The sequence below is a fragment of the Schistocerca gregaria genome, chromosome 10 (assembly GCF_023897955.1).
Source record: "Schistocerca gregaria isolate iqSchGreg1 chromosome 10, iqSchGreg1.2, whole genome shotgun sequence".
In the NCBI taxonomy this organism is placed as follows: domain Eukaryota; kingdom Metazoa; phylum Arthropoda; class Insecta; order Orthoptera; family Acrididae; genus Schistocerca; species Schistocerca gregaria.
In genome coordinates this window covers 120,789,638-120,813,739 of record NC_064929.1, presented here as the reverse complement: position 1 = coordinate 120,813,739, position 24,102 = coordinate 120,789,638, and the positions used below count along the sequence as shown (strand labels likewise).

General features: G+C 43.1%; 1 protein-coding gene across 2 annotated transcripts in view; it reads left to right on the top strand.

The window, feature by feature from the left end:
* Window positions 1–24,102, top strand: part of LOC126293478 (natterin-3-like) — a 118,481-nt gene that overhangs the window by 57,260 nt on the left and 37,119 nt on the right. The window contains exon 2 of one of the 2 annotated variants that reach the window (XM_049986720.1): window positions 4,325–4,699. The exons of the other annotated variant lie outside the window; for it this stretch is intronic. Within the exon in view, the coding sequence (XP_049842677.1) occupies window positions 4,360–4,699 (340 nt within the window). The 5' untranslated portion in view covers window positions 4,325–4,359. The remainder of the gene's footprint in view (window positions 1–4,324; window positions 4,700–24,102) is intronic. 2 annotated transcript variants of the gene reach the window in all.

Sequence of the window (24,102 nt, the reverse complement as noted above, 5' to 3'; positions counted from 1 at the left end):
ACGGATGTGTGTGATGTCTTTAGGTTAGTTAGGTTTAAGTAGTTCTAAGTTCTAGGGGACTGATGACATCAGATGTTTAGTCCTATAGTGCTCAGAGCCATTTGAACCATTTTGTAATCAAAGTGCCAGGGATGGCAGCAACAGGAATAAGATAGTCTTTTTTTTAAAAAAAATTGTCAATCTCGGTAGTCGTATCTCCATAATTTTCTTACATAAATGTAAGTTTATCTTGACAGGCAGAGAGAGAAAAAAATAGAGAGAAAACAAGGTTTTTCCTATCTCTGTCCACTGAGAACTCTGCTAGTATTTCATGAGACTTCAAATTTGTGTCTGCAAAGACATTTTGTATAATTAGATGTGGTTTAGTCGTTCGTTTCGCATTGTGTTGTTACTGAAAGCTTTAGCATTGCTTTCTTTGTCTCAGTAAAGCATGAGGCAGTGATATATTATTCGTTCTCAGCGTATTGCATTCTGTTATGAAAGGCTGAGTTGCTTCTCCCACAATCAGTAATATTTATTCTTTCTCAAGTTTTTTTAAGTTCCATCCTTGATACGACCGTTTTTCTGTTTCTGTGTTTCGATACACTTTTGCCTTCTTCAGTGACAATGAAGGTAGTTTGTTAAGCACATATTCGTTTACGTGTTTGACGAACATTCCTACTACCATCTCTTTGTAAAATGCTGTGGGATAGAGGGTGGAACAATAGTACAAGCAGCCTTAATGACGTCAAACGTAGCCACCGTAGTCGTCTCTGAGAGCTTATTTCGAGTGAAGTTCAATATCACCCTTCCGAAAAATGTGTGCTACACAAGGTAGCATTTCTAATGTTTCTTAGGTTCTCCGTGCCCCTTTATAGTACAATGTAGGTTTTATACTCGATGCTTATTTACTTTGTAAATATTTAAGCCTTACTTTTCATCTTCTATTGCATTATATATGTTTTCAGAACTAATTGAAGAAGTTAATGAACACAGGCCAAAGCAATGAATTAAAATTTGTACCAACATTGAGAATCGAACGGGGGTCTCGTGCTCACGAGGCTTATATGCTAACTACTGTGCTACCCTGACAGAGTGGCTAGCTCACTACATCTTCCTCCCCAATACCAACTCCACGTCTCAACCAGTCCTGACGTTCCCCTTATTAACTCAAATCAGTATTGGAAAGGTACTACCGATATTAGAATAGCACCTTAGCATTGAATAACTTGTTAGGGAGCATTTGCAATACTGATACAAGCTAAGAATAATAGAATCAAGATGGGTTCCTGCGTGTATTGGGGTTTGCATTGAGAAGGGAGAAATAAGGTTCATCCGTGCGGCTGTGTTAGCCGTACTGTCAGAATGACGCAGTGATCAGCATATGTGTCTAGTGACGGGCAGACCCAGGTGTCAGCCTTAGTGCGAGTCTGAATTCGTTATTTAAGCCTGTCTTCATTATCATTGATAAAGCTGAGATTTAATATATCTCTAGAGCATACAATTTATCTGATTGACTCTTTTTATTGTTTTGGTCTTCAGTCCAGAGACTGGTTTGATGCAGCTCTCCCTGCTACTCTCTCGGTCTCCCTCTAAGATTTTTCCCCTCCATGCTGCCCTCCAATACTAAATTGGTGATCCCTTGAGGCGTCAGAATATGTCCGATCAACCGATTCCTTCTTCTGGTCAAGTTGTGCCTCAAATTTCTCTTCTCCCCATTTCTGTTCAGTACCACCTCATTAGTTTTGTGATCTGCCCATCTAATCTTCAGCATATTTTTGTAGCACCACATTTCGAAAGCTTCTATTCTCTTCTTGTCTAAACTGTTTAAACTTTCATACATGGCTACACTCCATACAAAGTGCTCTGTCAAACTCTTCGCGCACTATCATATCTACATTCTCTTCCATTTCCATATCAGTGTCCTCAAGAACATCGCCCTAGTGTAGACCCTATATATATTTCAACTTTCTCCTTGCCCTTCTTTGCTTAGAACTGGGTTTTCATCTGAGCTCTTGATATTCATTCAAGTGGTTCTCTAAGGTCTCTTTAATTTTCCTGTAGGCAGTATCTATCTTACACTTAGTGAGATATGCCTCTACATCCTTACATTTGGCCATTTTGCACTTACTGTCGATCTCATTTTTGAGACGTTTGTATTTCTTTTAGCCTGCTTCAGTTACTGCATTTTTATATTTTCTACTTTCATCAATTAAATTCAATATTTCTTCTGTCACCCAAGGATTTCCACTAACCCTCGTCCTTTTTACCTACTGTATCCTCTGCTGCCTTCACTACTTCATCCCTCAAGCTACCCATTCTTCTTCTACTGTATTTCTTTCCCCCATTTTTGTCAATCTTTCTCTAATGCTCTGCCTGAAACTCTCTACAACCTCTGCCACTGTCAGTTAATCCATGTCCCATCTCCTTAAATTCCCACCTTTTTGCAGTTTCTTCATTTTTAATCTGCAGTTCATAACCAATAGATCGTAGGCAGAGTCCATATCTGCCCCTGGACATGTCTTACAGTATAAAACCTGGTTCCTAAATCTCCTCGATCAACTGGCCTAATTTACTGACCAAAAAGAGTAGTGGACTCAGTGAACTTTTTAATTCATGATTTTATAGTGATAATGTCTTCTGTAGAGCTCAATCAATTGGTCACATGTTTCCAGAGCTCTGGGAAACTACCTTTACTTAAAAGAATATAGTTTCCATGTACAGCACTATTAATATCAAACAGAATGAAGAAGCCAGTCCTGACAAAACTCTACCATTTGGTTAGCAAGATGTATGAGACAGGTGAATTTCCCTCAGACATCAAGAAGAATACAATACTCCAATTCCAAAGAAAGCAGGTGTTGACAAATGTGAAAATTACCGGACTATCAGTTTAATAAGTCAAAGCTGCAAAATAATATCGCGAATTCTTTACAGACGAATGGAAAAGCTGGTAGAAGCCGACCTCAGGGAAGATCAGTTTGGATTCCTCAGAAATATGAGAACGCGTGAGGCAATACTTACCTTACGACTTATCATAGAAGCTAGATTAAGGAAAGGCAGATCTACGTTTCTAGCATTTGTAGACATAGAGAAAGCTTTCGACAATGTTGACTGGAATACTCTCTTTCACATTCTAAAGGTGGCAGGGGTAAAATACAGGGAGCGAAAGGCTATTTACAATTTGTACAGAAACCAGATGGCAGTTATAAGAGTCGAGGGATATGAAAGGGAAGCAGTGGATGGGAAGGGAGTGAGACATGGCTGTAGCATATGCCCGATGCTATTCAATCTGTATACTGAGCAAGCAGTAAAGGAAATAAGATAAAAAATTGGAGTAGGTATTAAAATCGATGGAGAAGAAAAAAATTTGAGGTTTGCCGATGAGATCATAATTCTGTCAGAGACAGCAAAGGACTTGGAAAAGCAGTTGAACGGACTGGACAGCGTCTTGAAAGTAGGGTATAAGATGAACACCAACGAAAGCAAAAGTAGGATAATGAAATGTAGTCGAATTACGTCTGGTGATGCTGAGGGAATCAGATTGGGAAATGAGACAAAGTAGTAAAGGAGTTTTGCTATTTGGGGAGCAAAATAACTGATGATGGTCGAAGTAGAGAGGATATAAAATGTAGACTGGCAATGGCAAGGAAAGCGTTTCTGAAGAAGAGAAATATGTTAACGTCGAGTATAGATTTGTCAGGAAGTCGTTTCTGAAAGTATTTGTATGGTGTGTAGCCATGTATGGATTTGAAACATGGATGATAAATAGTTTAGACAATAATAGAATAGCTTTCTAAATGTGGTGCTACAGAAGAATGCTGAAGATTAGGTGGGTAGATCACATAACTAATGAGGAGGTATTGAACAGAATTGGGGAGGAGAGGAGTTTGTCGCACAAATTGACTAGAAGGAGGGTTCTGAGGCATCAAGGGATCACCAATTTAGTACTGGAAGGCAGTGTGGAGGATAAAAATGGTAGAGGGAGACCAAGAGATGAGTACACAGAGCAGATTCAGAATGATGTAGGCTGCAGTAGGTACTGGGAGATGAAGAGGCTTGCATAGGATAGAGTAGCATGGAGAGCTGCATCAAACCAGTCTCACGACTGAATACCACAACAACAGAATGAAGTAACGTCATAAGCAACAGCACCAAACTTACTCCCTTCAAGATGTAAGGGAGCGCACAGGCTGAGCGGAAGTTCTCGGCACTGACACAATGCACAGATCAGAGGAGAATATCCGTTCTGCGCCCACACGTCCACCTGCGCCCCTATCCGAGTGGTGCCGTCGAGCCACGCTGCACGAGGATAGGCCCTCAGCGCCCCCTGGTGTGTTCGCAGAGAGGGGCCACTAGAGAACAGCTGCCCTGACCGTGATGTCGTGGTGCTGCGACTGTGGTGACGACCCGGTGCGGCCGGGGGCCGTGGTGCACCCGCCGCCCCAGCAGGAGACGGGCGCGTGGGCGGCGCCGCCCATAGCGCCCCAGGCCCCCCACCAGTACCCGGGGCCCCCCCAGCACGACGCTGGCGGGTGGGCGCCGCCGCCCACGGCGATGCCGATGCCGATGTCGATGCCGGCCGAGGCCCCCCAGCCGTTCCCAGCTGCCCCCGTGGTAGACGTGCAGCCCACCCCGTGCCCGCCGCCCACCTTCCCACAGCCGCAACCTGCAGCAGTCATCTACCCGTCCGTGCCCCTCGATGACGATAACGACACTGGTGCGTACCGACAACACACCCTTATCGTGTCGCTTTCACTAACCGGTCAAAACAACTATACTAACTTACCGTGGCTACTAACTAACTGCTCAGTGTTGACTCCATTGTGTACCAGCATACCTGTTGGAGCTGCTCTTCTTTTTTGTGTCGTCTTCACTAACCAATAGCTAGGGAGTCAAAAACAGCGGTACAGATGTGCTGTGCCTTCTAACAAATCAGTATGAAATCATATTAAGTAGCACATGAATATGAGAGAAGTGGGAGATAAACGAAAAGACAATAAAGGAAACTATGAGCACAATTATTTGAAGGTAGGTGTGCTTGTTGTAACATGTGGCAGGGTGTCCACGGAGTGGGTAACATGACAGTGGATAAATAAAATGCAGGGGAAACAGAAAGTGCAGCTGATTTGAGAGAAGAGGCAGATGAACCGAAAGAGACAAAAGTAAACTATGAGACACACTTATGAGAAGATAAGTATGGTTAGTGTAAGTGCAGGGCATGGAGCGAGTTAGTAACAACACAGTGGATAATTAAAATGCAGGAGGAACGGAAAGTGCAGGTCAGGTTCATATACGTGTTTAACACAGTAGTGAGAGCGTTAAATGAGGCAGAGATGAAGAGATGGAAGGATATGAAGCAGAGAGTAGGAATGTAAACTACCAGATGACTGAAGACGGAGAAGAGATAAGAAATGGAGAAGTAAATGCTTTTTAGAGCATTCACATAAGTTTTCTTTCCTCCATTTCTCTTTTTCTTCTCTTGTTCGTGAATACCTCCACGTTTTATCCTCTTCTGGTCATTTCCATCAATTGTACCTGTCTGCAGAATGTCATTCTCTCATGGCATTTCTGTGATGTTCCTGTTAACCTATAAAATTTCAGAGCTATAATCTTCACATCCTCCAGAAATCTTAGAATAATTTCACAAAGAAATTAAAATACTTCGATTGTTTATAGCGTGTACTCGTGAGCACTTCCATGCATACCTCAAATATAAACATACACTCATTACATACCTTAATTTTAGTTCATACGGTTTTCGAGCTATGAATGTAACCACTGATAACACTTTATGAGAAACCAATGAAAGCATCTTACAGCATCACGTCAACAATGTTTAATGACATTCTTGCCGTCACACTTCCATATCAATGCACGTAAACTATGGCAAGCAACACAATTTGGCATAGTTTACTTGCTTAACGAAGTATGCACATTTACCTGATTAATAACATCTCTTGATGCGCATTTCCGTTCAAGATCGTATGCAGGCTCTTTATTGGAGTCATATGCGTCCACATCTACATCTACATCCATACTCCGCAAGCTACCTGACGGTGTGTGGCGGAGAGTACCCTGAGTACATCTATCGGTTCTCCCTTGTATTCCAGTCTCGTATTGTTCGTGGAAAGAAAGATTGTCGGTATACCTCTGTGTGGGGTCTAATCTCTCTGATTTTATCCTCATGGTCTCTTCGCGAGATATACGTAGGAGGGAGCAATATACCGCTTGACTCTTCGGTGAAGGTATGTTCTCGAAACTTCAACAAAAGCCCGTACCGAGCTAGTGAGCGTCTCTCCTGCCGAGTCTTCCACTGAAGTTTATCTCTCATTTCCGTAACGCTTTCGCGATTACTAAATGATCCTGTAACGAAGCGCGCTGCTCTCCGTTGGATCTTCTCTATCTCTTCTATCAACCCTATCTGGTACGGATCCCACACTGATGAGTAGTACTCAAGCAGTGGGCAAACAAGCCTACTGTAATCTACTTCCTTTGTTTTCGGATTGCATTTTCTTAGGATTCTTCCAATGAATCTCAGTCTGGCATCTGCTTTACCGACGATCAACTTTATATGATCATTCCATTTTAAATCACTCTTAATGCGTATTCCCAGATAATTTATGGAATTAACTGCTTCCAGTTGCTGACCTGCTATACTGTAGCTAAATGATAAGGGATCTCTCTTGCTGTGTATTGGCAGCACATTACACTTGTCTACATTGAGATTAAATTGCCATTCCCTGCACCATGCATCAATTCGCTGCAGATCCTCCTGCCTTTCAGTACAATTTTCCATTGTTACAACCTCTCTATACACCATAGTATCATATGCAAAAATCCTCAGTGAACTTCCGATGTCATCAACAAGGTCATTTATGTATATTGTGGATAGCAACGGTCCTATGACACTCCCCTGCGGCACATCTGAAATCACTCTTACTTCGGAAGACTTCGCTCCATTGAGAATGACCTGCTGCGTTCTGCTATCTAGGAACTCCTTAATCCAATCACACAATTGGTCTTACAGTCCATATGCTCGTACTTTGTTCATTAAACGACTGTGGGGAACTGTCTCAAACGCCTTGTGGAAGTCAAGAAACACGGCATCTACCTGTGAACCCGTGTCTAAGGCCCTCTGAGTCTCGTGGACGAATAGCGCGAGCTGGGTTTCACACGACCGTCTTTTTCGAAACCCATGCTGATTCCTACAGAGTAGATTTCTAGTCTCCAGAAAAATCATTATACTCGAGCATAATACGTGTTCCAAAATTCTACAACTGATCGACGTTAGGGATATAGGTCTATAGTTCTGCACATGTGTTCGACGTCCCTTCTTGAAAACGAGCATGACCTGTTTCCTTTTCCAATCTTTGGGAGTGCTATTCTCTTCTAGAGACCTACGGTACACCGATGCAAGAAGGGGGGGGGGGGGGGGGGCAAGTTCCTTCGCGTACTCTGTGTAAAATCGAACTTGTATCCCATCATGTCCAGCGGCCTTTCCTCTTTTGAGCGATTTCGATATCTACCATTTTGTCATTTGTGCGACAATCTAGAGAAGGAACTACAGTGCAGTCTTCCTCTGTGAAACAGCTGTGGAAAAAGACATTTAGTATTTCGGCCTTTAGTCTGTCATCCTCTGTTTCAGTACCATTTTGGTCACAGAGTGTCTGAACGTTTTGTTTTGATCCACCTACCACTTTGGCATAGGACCAAAATTTCTTAGGATTTTCTGCCAAGTCAGTACATAGAACTTTACTTTCGAATTCATTGAACGCCTCTCGCATAGCCCTCCTCACACTACATTTCGCTTCGCGTAATTTTTGTTTGTCTGCAAGGCTTTGGCTATGTTTATGTTTGCTGTGAAGTTCCCTTTGCTTCCGCAGCAGTTTTCTAACTCGGTTGTTGTACCACGGTGGCTCTTTCCCATCTCTTACGATCTTGCTTGGCACATACTCATCTAACGCATATTGTACGATGGTTTTGAACTTTGTCCACTGATCCTCAACACTTTCTGTACTTGAGACAAAACTTTTGTGTAGTGGCGTCAGGTACTCTGTAGTCTGTTTTTTGTCACTTTTGCTAAACAGAAAAATATTCCTACCTTTTTTAATATTTCTATTTACGGCTGAAATCATCGATGCCGTAACCGCTTTATGATCACTGATTCCCTGTTCTGCGTTAACTGTTTCAAATAGTTTGGGTCTGTTTGTCACCAGAAGGTCTAATATGTTATCGCCACGAGTCGGCTCTCTGTTTAACTGCTCAAGGTAGTTTTCAGATAAAGCAATTAAAAAAAATTCACTGGATTCTTTGTCGTTGCCTCCCGTTACGAACGTTTGAGTCTCCCAGTTTATATCCGGCAAATGAAAATCTCCACCCAAAACTACAACATGGTGGGGAAATCTACTCGAAATATTTTCCAAAATATCCTTCAGGTGCTCAGCTACAACAGCTGCTGAGCCCGAGGGCCTATAGAGACATCCAATTACCATGTCTGAGCCTGTTTAACCGTGAGCTTCACCCAAATCATTTCACATTTCGGATCTCCGTCAATTTCCTTCGATACTATTGCACTTTTTATCGCTATAAACACGCCTCCGCCTTCACTGTGCAGCCTGTCTCTGCGGTATACATTCCAATCTGAGCTTAGGACTTCATTACTGTTTACGTCTCGTTTCAGCCAACTTTCTGTCCCTACGGTTCGTACAGCTCATTCCTGGAAACTATTCCCTTGACAGGAACACAGCACACGTTATGTCTACAGGAAGCCACGCTTGTCACACTTATCGCTGTTTACTTACACATCCTGCTATAGTCACCACTAACTAGAATCAGAATTTCGAGATGGAGCTGTTATTCATCAGACTGTAGAATTTTCAACTAACGGGACTAAAGCACATCACTGTGTTTTGCATGTAATAAGTAAGTTTACAGTCGACTGTCGCTTACCGTTGTTTAGTGCTGAAGTTTTCATCCACAGGGTGATCAGACACATCCGAAACACTTATAAGAGTGGTGCAGGGTGGTTTGCTTGTTTTTTATTTCTGCAACTAACAGACTTCCCACGGACATGTCACAAATTTTATGATTTTATGATCTGATGTTTTCAGCTATCATACTGCAATACTAACTGATTTACCCATGTTCCATCTACTGTTTTGCTTTGGCATGTCCTCACTTCACCACCTGACCTCCTTTCATTAGGCATTAATGGCTCTCTCGTGGCACATGTGCTTGGAAGTTACCGACAAACCTAATGTATGACTTGTAATGGCCACGCTTATTAGTCTGAAAATGATGAAAATACTGATGTAATGCCGTTCAGTATGCAGTCCTCAGTCACTGGTATATCTGTATTATTGTATTGTATGTATATGTCATGTATTTGTGTGTATATGTAATTATGTATGTTTATGTATATATGTGTGTAATATATATATATATATATATATATATATATATATATATATATATATATATATATGTGTGTGTGTGTGTGTGTGTGTGTGTGTGTGTGTGTGTGTGTGTGTGTGGATGCATATGTATGTATGTCCATTTATTTATGTATTTATATGTTTAAAAAATTGGAAGATTAATGTAAATTGAACAAACAAGAAGAAACCATTGTTTTTTGCATTTTTAATATTTATATCTGAAATGTGCACTATACCACGGAACGTTTTCCTGACACCACTCTTCTCTTTAAGGGAAAACATTTGCAGCTGTATACACAGCATCATTTAATTTTCGTCTAACACACTCCACAGTCTCACAGAACACAACTTGGTTAGAGGCCATCTGATCCCGAAAGGCAGTAAGTTTCACCTTGTCAGTGACACACTACTAGAGAAAGATTGTGAACTCAACTTCCGTGCTAAATCACGGCCTTAACACTCCGGCATGCTTTAGTAAGAGGAAGCGAGTCGTCGATTAGCAACCGACCAAAGCACCACCATTTTCGCAAACACTTAGGATTTCCACAATCTTTGCTTGTGGTGCAGTATCCATATTTACTAAATGCTTTACCTAGTGTTCGTACAGAGAACTAAGCATCTGAATAGCTACTAATTCTTTTATTGTTACCTTCATACCCTTTAGTATTTGTAGTTTTATTATTATTAGTGGTATGCCTCATTATGTCTGATTGATGTCGAAATATCCAATTTTTTTCTTCCTTCCTTTACAACATTCGTTGTTTCTTCCTTTTCAGTCCACTGTTATTTTGCTTGCTGATGTTCCAACCAAATTTATGTAACTCCTCTTTATCTTGAATTTTGATTACTTCTTTCACACTGAATTTTCATTGACGAGTCAAAATTTGAATTTTGCAACTTCTGTTCTTATCCATTACAAATTCATGACAATGAAATCGTTTTCCATCTTCTATTACTTCTATACTAATGCTAATTTCTTTCACACATTCATTAATTTCCGTTTATCAATTGAAACCTTTTACAATCAAGGTGAGTTACAAGTTTTCTTCGTGAGTTTCTCTTCATTCTTCGCGCCTAAGTAAGTAAGTGTTAGAGATATAGAACCAGGCCAGAGTTCATTTGGTCCGACAGTGTCTTTCGTCATACATCGCCTCTTTCGCTTCTGTATGTGGTTTGTGTATGTGGAAAACGTCAGGCCTCTGTGATGTTCGAAGCCAGGTTAAACTGGTTGTTTCCCTCTAACTGGCAGCACCTCCAACAGTAGCAAGTCCAGTAAATCATTCCGGTGATCAAACCAGCGTTAACGTTGAGAATTCTTATGCAATCCCTCTGCATGTGTGAGCACAAAATTTCAATTAGCGCACACAAATAATGTATGAGATTCTGCAAATTGGTAGATTTATCATGATTTCTTTTTCAGTGACATTTGCTTTACAGATGTTGTTGCTGTTGTGGTCTTCAGTTCTGAGACTGGTTTGATGCAGCTCTCCATGCTACTCTATCCTGTGCAAGCTTCTTCATCTCCCAGTACCTACTGCAACCTACATCCTTTTGAATCTGCTTAGTGTATTCATCTTTTGGTCTCCCTCTACGATTTTTACCCTCCACGCTGCCCTCCAATGCTAAATTGGTGATCCCTTGATGCCTCAGAACCTACCTAATCTTCAACATTCTTCTGTAGCACCACATTTCGAAAGCTTCTATTCTCTTCTTGTCCAAACTATTTATCGTTCATGTCTCACTTCCAAACATGGCTACACTCCATACAAATACTTTCAGAAATGACTTCCTGATACTTAAATCTATACTCGATGTTAACAAATTTCTTGCCTTGCCATTGCCAGGCTGCATTTCATATCCTCTCTACTTCGACCATCATCAGTTATTTTGCTCCCCTAATAGCAAAACTCCTTTACTTCTTTAAGTGTCTCATTTGCTAATCTAATTCCCTCAGCATCACCCGACTTAATTCGACTACATCCTATTATCTTCGTTTTGCTTTTGTCGATGTTCATCTTATATCCTTCTTTCAAGACACTATCCATTCCATTCAACTGCTCTTCCAAGTTCTTTGCTGTCTCTGACAGATTTACAATGTCATCGGCGAACCTCAAAGTCTTTATTTCTTCTCCATTGATTTTAATACCTACTCCGAATTTTCCTTTTGTTTCCTTTACTGCTTGCTCAATATAGAGATTGAATAACATCGGGGAGATGCTACAACCCTGTCTTACTCCCTTCCCAACCACTGCTTTCCTTTCATGTCCCTCGACTCTTATAACTGCCATCTGGTTTCTGTACAAATTGTAAATAGCCTTTCCCTCACTGTATTTTACCCCTGCCACCTTTAGAATTTGAAAGAGAGTATTCCAGTCAACATTGCCAAAAGCTTTCTCTAAGTCTACAAATGCTAGAAACGTATGTTTGCCTTTCCTTTACGGATGTTCATTCCAAAATGGACTTGACCAGTTTCGTCTTCAAATTTTCACTCTTTTTTTTATTTCGTATTAGGTACCATATTACTGGTCGTGTGAAGTGCTTTTGTTATGCCAACTATGTTCTAATATTGAAGTTTTCCTTATTGTAATTTGTTTAATTTTTGTAAAATGGAAAGTATGATGTTACAGACAAAGAAGGGAGCGGAATTACGCACAGAACAATTCATAAAGTAGTAACACTAATGCTGTTAGGGGCACAAGTACTTAAGCTCAGTTGCACATGAGAAACATTAGCAAGGATCTTCACCTCAGCACTATGAAACTAAAAAGATTCCTACAGTTGCTACAGGGTGTTTCAAAAATGACCGGTATATTTGAAACGGCGATACAAACTAAGCGAGCAGCGATAGAAATACACCGTTTGTTGCAATATGCTTGGGACAACAGTACATTTTCAGGCAGACAAACTTTCGAAATTACAGTAGTTACAATTGTCAACAACAGATGGCGCTGCAGTCTGGGAAACTCTATAGTACGATATTTTCCACATATCCACCATGTGTAGCAATAATATGGCGTAGTCTCTGAATGAAATTACCCGAAACCCTTGACAACGTGTCTGGCGGAATGGCTTCACATGCAGATGAGATGTACTGCTTCAGCTGTTCAATTGCTTCTGGATTCTGGCGGTACACCTGGTCTTTGAAGTGTCCCCACAGAAAGAAGTCACAGGGGTTCATGTCTGGCGAATAGGGAGGCCAATCCACGCCGCCTCCTGTATGTTTCGGATAGCCCAAAGCAATCACACGATCATCGAAATATTCATTCAGGAAATTAAAGATGTCGGCCGTGCAATGTGGCCGGTCACCATCTTGCATAAACCACGAGGTGTTCGCAGTGTCGTCTAAGGCAGTTTGTACCGCCACAAATTCACGAAGTAGGTCCAGATAGCTTGATGCAGTAATCGTTTCAGATCTGAAAAATGGACCAATGATTCCTTTGGAAGAAATGGCGGCCCAGACCAGTACTTTTTGAGGATGCAGGGACGATGGGACTGCAACATGGGGCTTTTCGGTTCCCCATATGCGCCAGTTCTGTTTATTGGCGAAGCCGTCCAGGTAAAAATAAGCTTCGTCAGTAAACCAAATACTGCCCACATGCATCTACATCTACATCTACATGACTACTCTGCAATTCACATTTAAGTGCTTGGCAGAGGGTTCATCGAACCACAATCATACTATCTCTCTACGATTCCACTCCCGAACAGCGAGCGGGAAAAACGAACACCTAAACCTTTCTGTTCGAGCTCTGATTTCTCTTATTTTATTTTGATGATCATTCCTACCTATGTAGGTTGGGCTCAACAAAATATTTTCGCATTCGGAAGAGAAAGTTGGTGACTGAAATTTTGTGAATAGATCTCGCCGCGACGTAAAACGTCTTTGCTTTAATGACTTCAATCCCAACTCGCGTATCATATCTGCGACACTCTCTCCCCTATTACGTGATAATACAAAACGCGCTGCCCTTTTTTGCACCCTTTCAATGTCCTCCGTCAATCCCACCTGGTAAGGATCCCAGACCGCGCAGCAATATTCTAACAGAGGACGAACGAGTGTAGTGTAAGCTGTCTCTTTAGTGGACTTGTTGCATCTTCTAAGTGTCGTGCCAATGAAACGCAACCTTTGGCTCGCCTTCCCGACAATATTATCTATGTGGTCCTTCCAACTGAAGTTGTTCGTAATTTTAACACCCAGGTACTTAGTTGAATTGACAGCCTTGAGAATTGTACTATTTATCGAGTAATCGAATTCCAACGGATTTCTTTTGGAACTCATGTGGATCATCTCACACTTTTCGTTATTTAGCGTCAACTGCCACCTGACACACCATACAGCAATCTTTTCTAAATCGCTTTGCAACTGATACTGGTCTTCGGATGACCTTACTAGACGGTAAATTACAGCATCATCTGCGAACAGCCTAAGAGAACTGCTCAGATTGTCACCCAGGTCATTTATATAGATCAGGAACAGTAGAGGTCCCAGGACACTTCCCTGGGGAACACCTGATATCACTTCAGTTTTACTCGATGATTTGCCGTCTATTACTACGAACTGCGACCTTCCTGATAGGAAATCACGAATCCAGTCGCACAACTGAGACGATACCCCATAGCTCCGCAGCTTGATTAGAAGTCGCTTATGAGGAACGGTGTCAAAAGCTTTCCGGAAATCTAGAAATACGGAATCAACTTGAGATCCCCTGTCGATAGCGGCCATTACTTCGTGCGAATAAAGAGCTAGCTGCGTTGCACAAGAGCGATGTTTTCTGAAGACATGCTGATTACGTGTCAATAGATCGTTCCCTTCGAGGTGATTCATAATGTTTGAATACAGTATATGCTCCAAAACCCTACTGCAAACCGACGTCAATGATATAGGTCTGTAGTTAAATGGATTACTCCTACTACCCTTCTTGAACACTGGTGCGACCTGCGCAATTTTCCAATCTGTAGGCACAGATCTATCGATGAGCGAGCGGTTGTATATGAGTGCTAAGTAGGGAGCTATAGTATCAGCGTAATCTGAAAGGAACCTAAACGGTATACAATCTGGACCTGAAGACTTACCCGTATCAAGCGATTTGAGTTGCTTCGCAACCCCTAAGGTATCTACTTTTAAGAAACTCATGCTAGCAGATGTTCGTGTTTCAAATTCTGGAATATTCCATTCGTCTTCCCTGGTGAAGGAATTTCGGAAAACTGTGTTCAATAACTCCGCTTTAGCGGCACAGTCGTCGATAACAGTACCATCGGCACTGCGCAGCGAAGGTATTGACTGCGTCTTGCCGCTTGTGTACTTTACATACGACCAGAATTTCTTCGGATTTTCTACCAAATTTCGAGACAATTTTTCGTTGTGGAACCTATTAAAGTTATCTCGCATCGAAGTACGTGCCAAATTTCGCGCGTTTCAATTGCTGTTGCTACTATATCTTTGAATTTGAGCCACATCTCGTCTACATTCGCATAGTCAGTTCGGAAGGAATGTAAATTGTCTTTTAGGAAGGCTTCTAGTGGCACTTTATCCGCTTTTTTAAATAAAATTATTTTGCGTTTGTTTCTGATGGATTTGGAAGAAATGGTATTGAGCCTAGCTACAATGACCTTGTGATCACTAATCCCTGTATCAGTCATGATGCTCTCTATCAGCTCTGGATTGTTTGTGGGTAAGAGGTCAAGTGTGTTTTCGCAACCATTTACAATTCGCGTGGGTTCGTGGACTAACTGCTCGAAATAATTTTCGGAGAAAGCATTTAGGACAATCTCGGAAGACGTTTTCTGCCTACCACCGGTTTTGAACAAGTATTTTTGCCAACATACCGAGGGTAGGTTGAAGTCCCCACCAACTATAACCGTATGAGTGGGGTATTTATTTGTTACGAGACTCAAACTTTCTCTGAACTGTCGCCGTCGCCGTCGCCGTCATCAATCCTGTGCACTATATAGTTAGCGAATGTCTCTCGTGCAGCAATGGTAGCGGCGCTGAGGGGTTGCCGCGTTTGAATTTTGTATGGATAGAGGTGTAAACTCTGGCGCATGAGACGATACGTGGAGGTTGGCCTCATTTGGACCGCAGCTGCAACACGGCGAACGGAAACCCGAGGCCGCTGTTGGATCACCTGCTGCGCTAGCTGCGCGGTGTCCTCTGTGGTTGTCGTACGCGGTCGCCCTACCTTTCCAGCACGTTCATCCGCCACGTTCCCACTCCGTTGAAATTTTTCAAACAGATGCTTTATTGTATCGCTTTTCGGTCCTTTGGTTACATTAAATCTTCGTCTTGTTGCAACAACACTGTGTTCTAGGCGGTGGAATTCCAACACTTGAAAAATCCTCTATTCTAAGGAATAAACCATGTTGTCCACAGCACACTTGCACGTTGTGAACAGCACACGCTTACAGTAGAAAGACGACGTACAGAATGGCGCACCCACAGACTGCGTTGTCTTCTATATCTTTCACATCACTTGCAGCGCCATCAGTTGTTGAAAATTGTAACTACTGTAATTTCGAAAGTTTGTCCGCCTGAAAATGTACTGTTGTCCCAAGCATATTGCAACAAACGGTGTATTTCTATCGCTGCTCGTTTAGTTTTTATTGCCGTTTCAAATATACCGGTCATTTTTGAAACACCCTGTATTTATCACGGGCTTCTTCATGTGCATTGTGAAATATTTCTTTATGACCAACATAGAGTTTGTGAAAGCATATTTTTGGCTAATTCCAAATGATTACAACGATTTGAGTACCAGCTCCTTCCCTTTGACACTTTTGGACTGGCCGTACGGTTCTAGGCGCTGCAGTCTGGCACCGAGCGACCGCTACGGTCGCAGGTTCGAATCCTGCCTCGGGCATGGATGTGTGTGATGTCCTTAGGTTAGTTAGGTTTAAGTAGTTCTACGTTCCAGGGGACTGATCACCTCAGAAGATAAGTCCCATAGTGCTCAGAGCCATTTGAACCTTTGACACTTTTAGTTTTCGTTTTTTCACGCAGTTTATCGAAGAATGTACCTGCATGCTTCGTTTCAGCCTGAGACCCAGTTCTTCCTACTTTATGTCCACTACTGTATAATGAGATCACAGCTTTATTTTGACCTACACTGTGGCTAATGATAATAATGTTACAATGGTCCTGAGAACTCTTGATACCGACAACTGTGAAGCGATTTTCGTTTGCACTAATGTGTGTTCCCAAGATACATAATAGAACATTTGAAACAGAGATTTCTTTCTCAAAGGAATCACTTGTTGTCTTCTGGTCGTCTCTTAAACCAGGTCAGGATTGTATGGAGACAGATACCTTTGCGTCGTAGTTTAATTAAATAATGGTATTAATTATTTTATTATAAATAACTTCAGTAACGGTAATCGTGGAAGAGGAAGAATGATCAGCGTATATCCAGTGCCATTTGATTAAGCGAACTGGCTGGGAATACCTAACCAAATTGAGTGCGTATGGAATGTCTTCTTAGCTGTGAGAGTGGATTTGTGACTTTGGGGTCAAAGTACGTACCAGCAGAAGTAAACTCATGAAGTGGTATCGAAGTTAGGTCTGTCTTTCCCCAAAGAAGGGTTTAACGAACCTTAGTCTTCCTGACCTTTAGAAATAACTAGCTGAAAAACCCGTGATTGTCCAGGTATTCATTTTGCCAATTTTCTCTTACAAACGGAAACTTTTAAGTGCGTTTGTGGTGTAATACCGAAAGAAGTTCATTTCCATATAATCGTGAAAATATCTTTTGAAATTATGAAAGAAGTAGTGCAGAGAAATATGCACAATGTACGGATTTATAACTACAGACAGATCGTCTGTCTACATGAGATTTTGCAAATGTCTCTATGGCAACCACTCTTCACCGTTGTATAGACGGCTATTGTTTTCGCCCCCAACCGTTAAGGCTTCGCATTTTAAAGCTGTCGAAAGCGTTGCCAGATTTCAGGTATTTCCTAAGTTCACTCGCCTTTAGGCGTGTCTTAGTAGTAAAGAACAAATTTATTAAAACTTCATGCATGATGGGGCATTTTTTCATGTAGGTCAATGTTTATGACGTCATGTCTTTTGAACTATGATAGGTAGGCAGTTGACTGAAATCGGACGAGTGGTTTAGGAGAAGATGTGGAACATACGTACATATGTACATACACACACACTTTAGCACATATATACATTTTTATAGTATGTATGTATTTCATAGGCACTCTGAGTACTGTACTAAACTTATTCACATACAGTGCCGTCGTTTTGTGTCTAGTAAAGTCTACAGAATATAAAAGGAATTACAGAGTTACTTAGATAAGATATTTGAGTTTTATGAAAAGTGGACAAATCTGAACAGCAGAAAGTGGGAGGTTCAGCACAGGAGTAATAAGCGAATGCCACTGAATTTCTGTTACGTGAGAAATGGCACAAGTTACGGAGGCTGTCCATTTTTGAAAAACTGGGAGTATTGTGTAGCAAATGTCGCAAAGAAGGCGAAACAGAAACTTCGCTTTATTGGCACAATACCTAGGAGACGCAACAACCGTTTTAGAGCAAATATTTTCGAGATAAGAGTGACAAAAGCTAGGGGCAAAAATCGACAGCAGAAGGTGGAAGGGAGGGGGAGAGGGAGTGACACGGCTTGAGATGGCATGCAATGTGATTTCATTGAATTTCAAATCCAGTGAAATTTGCAAAAACCTTGGTAGTATGAACGCCACTTGCCAGTGTGATGTTGTACCGCCTTTGGGTTCGATGCATGCACTGACTCGGTTGGGGGTAGTTTAATGAAGCCATTGTATCATCTACCGGTTCCCGTCAGATCACCGAAGCGCTGTCAGGTGTGGCCGGCACTTGGATGGGTGACCACCCTGGCCGCCATGCGCTGTTGCCATTTTTCGGGGTGCACTCAGCCTCGTGCTGCCAAATGAAGAGCTACTCGACCGAATGGTAGCGGCTCCGGTCAAAGGAGACCCATCATAACGACCGGGAGAGAGGTGTGCTGACCACACGCCCCTCCTGTCCGCATCCTCAGCTGAGGATGACACGGCGGTCGGATGGTCCCGATGGGCCACTTTCGGCCTGAAGACGGAGTGCTGTTGTGTCATCTCCTGTGGGAGCTGTTGTAGGTGGTACTAGACAATCCAGATAATGGCTCTGCGCCGCCGTATGCGTCCGCTCAACATATTGCAGACAGTTCATAAAGACACGTGCTACGTGTAATGGAGCATTGTCCTGTTGAAAAATGACACCGCAGTATTGCGGCACGAGAGATGAGTCGTGAAGTTGCAGGGTGCCCTAGATGTACCAGTGTTCCGTCAGCGTTGCGTGAGTCACTGCCAGCTGTCCCCCCTCCCTTCTAACTCGCTCCACCATGGCGCCAGGAGTGATGTCACTGTGCCCTCCCTCCCCCCCCCCCCCTAAACAGAAAACGCTGGGAGAGTGGCACCGCTTCCTATGTCGCCGACACAGTAGCCTGTGAACGTCATCCGGGGCAGTGTAGCACACGACGGCAATTTGTAGCTGACCGCAGTGCGATGCCGTCCACCAAGCAGTGCAAGCTTCATGGTCACGGAACAAGAATCACTTTCAAGGCAGACATTTATTTTGTAGTGATCTCGGCAATTTCCCGAGCCCGATTACTGGTGGTGTCCAACCAGTGGTACAGGATGAACACAGAAAGTATCGGCAGTGGTTCTCAGGTCTGCTGCAGGCTCAGGCGTAGAGGGGTTACGTCGTGCTTGGCCTTGACTACTGGCGTGCTGGCCACCATGTTCCCACGCTGCCCAACATCGGGCCTCTGTTTTATCCCAATGCCCCTCAAATCTTGATACGGCTCTGTTCGATGAGCCGATCAAATGGAGACCCACAGTGAGGTCCCATTTGAAATCCTGTCAGTTGCTGATTACGCTGTCTCACACCAGTTCGCGGCATCTACGTGTTTCTCACAGCTGCCACTCAACGTCTGACGCCGTTCTCACCTCTTATAGAGCATACCTGGTCTGGTAACAACACTAGACACGAACAACACTAATGCGGTCTATGATGCTTATGTGTACGAAATTATGTACACTACTGGCCATTAACATTGCTACACCACGAAGGTGTCGTGGTATGGACGCGAAATTTAACCGATAGGAAGAAAATGCTGTGATGTGGAAATGATTAGCTTTTCAGAGCATTCACACAAGGTTGGCGCCGGTGGCGACACCTACAACGTCCTCCCCGAGAAAAGTTTCCAACCCATTTCTCATACACAAACAGTAGTTGACCGACGTTGCCTGGTGAAACGTTGTTGTGATGTCTAGTGTAAGGAGGAGAAATGCGGACATGCGTATCATAACGTTTCCGACTTTGATAAAGGTCGGATTGTAACCTATCGCGATTGCGGTTTATCGTATCGCGACATTGCTGCTCGCGGCAGTCGAGATCCAATGACTGTTAGCAGAATATGGGGTCTGTGGGTTGAGGAGGGTAATACGGAACGCCGTGCTGGATCCCAACGGCCTCGTATCACTCGCAGACGAGATGACAGGCATCTTATCCGCATGGCTGATCGTGCAGCCACGTCTCGATCTCTCAGTCAACAGATGAGGACGTTTGCAAGACAACAACCATCTGCACCAACAGTTCGACGACGTTTGCAGCAGCATGGACTATCAGCTCGGAAACCGTGGCTGCGGTTACCCTTGACGCTGCATCAAAGACAGGAGCGCCGGCGATGGTGTACTCAACGACGAACCTGTGCGCACGAACGGCAATATTTCATTTTTTCGGATGAATCCAGGTTCTGTTTACAGCATTATGATGGTCGCATCCATGTTTGGCGACATAGCGGTGAACGCACATTGGAAGCGTGTATTCGTCATCGCCATACTGGCGTATCTCTCGGCGTGATGGTATTTGATACCATTGGTTACGCGTCTCGGCCACCTCTTGTTCGTATTGATGGCACTTTGAACAGAGGACGTTACATTTCAGATGTGTTACGACTCGTGGCTCTACCCTTCATTCGATCTCTGCGAAACCCTACATTTCAGCAGGATAATACACGACCGCATGTTGCAGGTTGTGTACGGGCGGGATACAGAAAACGTTCGACTGCTGCCCTGGCCACCACATTCTCCAGATCCCTCACCAACTGAAAACGTCTGGTCAATGGTGATCACGCAACTGCCCAGTCACTACTCTTGATGAACTGTGGTATCGTGTTGAAGCTGCATGGGCAGCTGTACCTGTACACGCCATCCAATTTGTGTTTGACTCGATGCCCAGACGTATCAAGGCCGTTATTACGGGCACAGGTGGTTGTTCTGGGTACTGATTTCTCAGGATCTATGTACCCAAATTGCGTGCAAATGTAATCACATGTCAGTTCTAGTATAATATGTTTGTCCAATGAATACCCGTTTATCATCTGCAATACTTATAAACAAAAGAACTCTGCTCGGACAGGCCATGAAGGTCCAACGGTACCGACCGGCTGCCGTGTCATCCTCAGCTCACAGGCGTCACCGGATGCGGATATGGAGGGGCATGTGATCAGCACACCGCTCTCCCGGCCGTGTGTCAGTTTCCGAGACCGGAGCCGATACTTCTCAACCAAGTAGCTCCTCAGTTTGCCTCACAAGGGCTGAGTGCACCCCACTCGTCAACAGCGCTCGGCAGACCGGATGGTCACCCATCCAAGTGCTAGCCCAGTCCGACAGCGCTTCGGTGGTCGGACGGCAACTGGTTGACTTTCTTATAGAGTAGTTTATATCTGAAGCTAATGGAGGTGCTCGGTGTACTGGTCATTAAGAAATGGCAAACATCTTCTCGTTCTCAAGGGTCGAAGTAGGGGTACACAGTGCACACAGAAATAAGGGCGGATAAGCTGTTCACAAACCACACACACAACATCGTTCATCTAATGTGTGGCCTGCAGTCTGTGTGCCTGCGGAGTAGGAAATTTCACGAAACCGTCCACTGCGCCGTATGGCCTACTCTTCCTGCAGTGGGACACACTAGTCTTGAGGAAGATTTACGGTTTGTTGCGAAACACTGTCGCTTAATCCGCTAAAGTCTCTCTTATCGCCGTTTTAAGACCTTGAGAGAGTCGAGACAACAAGAGTTGTGCACCTATACCGAGACGAGAGGGTAATTTGCGTTTCCAGAAGATCTACATCTCTACGTCTACGTGACTACTCCGCTATTCACAATATAGTGCCTGGCAGAGGGTACAATGAACCACCTTCAAGCTGTCTCTCTACCGCTCCACTCTCGAACGGCGCGCGGGAAAAATGAGCACTCAAATTTTTCTGTGCAAGCCCTGATTGCTCTTATTTTACTGTGCTGATCATTTCTCTCAGTGTAGGTGGGTGCCAACAGAATGTTTTCGATATCGGTGGAGAAAACTGGTGATTGAAATTTCATGAGAAGATCCCCTTGGCTACGAAAAACACCTTTCTTCTAATGATTGAAACTCCAATTCATGTATCATGGTTGTGGCACTATCTCCCCTATTTCGCTATAATACAAAACGAGTTGCCCTTCTTTGTACTTTTTCGATGTCATCCGTCAGTCCCACCTGTTGCGGATCCCACACTGCACAACAATACTCCAGAATAGGGTGGACAAGCGTGGTGTAAGCAGTCTCTTTAGTAGACCTATTGCACCTTCTAAGTGTTCTGCCAGTGAATCGCAGTATTTGGTTTGCTCTACGCACAACATGTGATCGTTCCAATTTAGGTTATTTCTGACTGTAATTCCTAAGTATTTGGTTGAATTTACAGCCTTCGGATTTGTGTGACTTATTGCGTGATCGAAATTTAGCCGATTTCTTTTAGTACTCATGTGAATAACTTACACTTTTCATTATTCAGGGCCAATTGCCACTTTTCGCATCATACTGATATCGTATCTAAATCATTTCGAAATTCTTTTTGGTCATCTGATGAATTTACAAGACGGTAAATGACAGCATCGTCTGCAAACAATTTAAGAGGGCTACTCTGTCTGCTATGTCGTTAATATAGATCAGGAACAATAGAGGGGCCTATTACACTTCCTTGGGTAACGCTGGATATTTCTTCTGTTTTAGTCTACGGCTTTCCGTCTGTTAGTACGAAATGTTACTTTTGAGACAGGAAATCACGAATCCACGCAGCTGAGGCAATTTTCCAGAGACACGCTGTTTGAAGATGTTTGTGAGGAACAGTATCAAAAGCTTTCTGGAAATCTAAAAATATGCAACCAATTTGACATCCTCTGTAGATAGCACTCATTAATTCATCAGATTGATTTGTGGCTTAAATTTTGTTTATGAATTGGGTCCCGAGCACAGTTTTGTTGCATCCAGTGAGACGAACGTGTAGTCCTAAATCTTTATGTTATTATTCCAGTGGTAAGAGAAACGTTGTAGGTCCGTCTTAGTAGTACACTGTGGTTGTAGTAGGCTTCAGTCTGTGGCTCGTGCGACGCGTCTGTCGTGTGCCAATGTCTGTATAACTAGTCCTACCAACATCCTGTTAAAGCTGCTTATTTCACTGAAATCTTGACCTTCCTCTAAAATTTTAACCCATCCTCCAATTCCCCATACTCTATCACCCCACCACACTTCCCTCCATTACTAACATCCTAACGAAGTGTTGCGTCTACTTCTAGATTATATTTATCAAGTTCCTTCCCTTGTTTTATCAGTAAAAACTTCAGAATTTCAAACAATTTATTGTATCCTAGATTGTCAACAACGCTTCCTAAAATGGTTGAAATGGCTCTCAGCACTAAGAGACTTAACATCTGAAGACATCAGTCCCCTAGAACGTAGAACTAATTAAACCTAACCGACCTAAGGAGATCACACACGTCCATGAAAGAGGCAGGATTCGAACCTGCGACCGTAGCGGTCGCGCGGTTCCTGACTGAAACGCGTAGAACCGCTCCGCCACACCGGCCGGCAAGACGCTTCCTAAACCTACATGTCCCATTAATGGTAGTTTGCCTTTCTTCACCCTTCTGTGGTAGGGTCCCTATCCGCTCGTGTGATCCTATATTTCCTCAGAATCGAATCATTTCCCAATGCTGCTTCAGCCGGTTTTGACATGTTTCTTTAAAGATAGGACAAATATCGGGTGACTGGGCTAGGAATACACAAAAACATTTGTTTATATTTCACTGCCTATTAAGGTTTATTACTTTATTTGTCCAACATTGTAAGCAGGAGCTCAAATACTTTTATGCTTGTTGCTGCAGTTCAATGTGGGACTGATTGTTGCACGAAGATATCGAAACTGTACTGTGTTCCCCGCCAGGTGTTCGTAATCAAGACACGTGTTATGTCGTCTATTGCGGCTGTGCTCCGTTGTCTCAAATCTACCAGATCTTGAACTTTCGTTCTGTAAACAGTGTCCTTGATAAACCTCCTTGCACTGAAATGCTTCAGGGTCAGATTGGTGACCGATGCAACCGGGTAATGGGATCTCCTCTTCCGATCCATCATTCAGGAAGAGTGGTAAAATCTCCACGGTAGTGGGGTGAGGCACCATCCTAGTGTGATATGACATCGTGAGGCACCTGTTTGATTGCGTAGTTCGCCAACATGTGGACATAGGTGTGTCCTATCACTTTAGATTCCATAAAAGAAAGACCATGTTTATGCAATTCCAGCCACATATTAACTTTTTGCTGTGTCTCGTTCGTACTTAATTACTTCTCCTGGAGTCT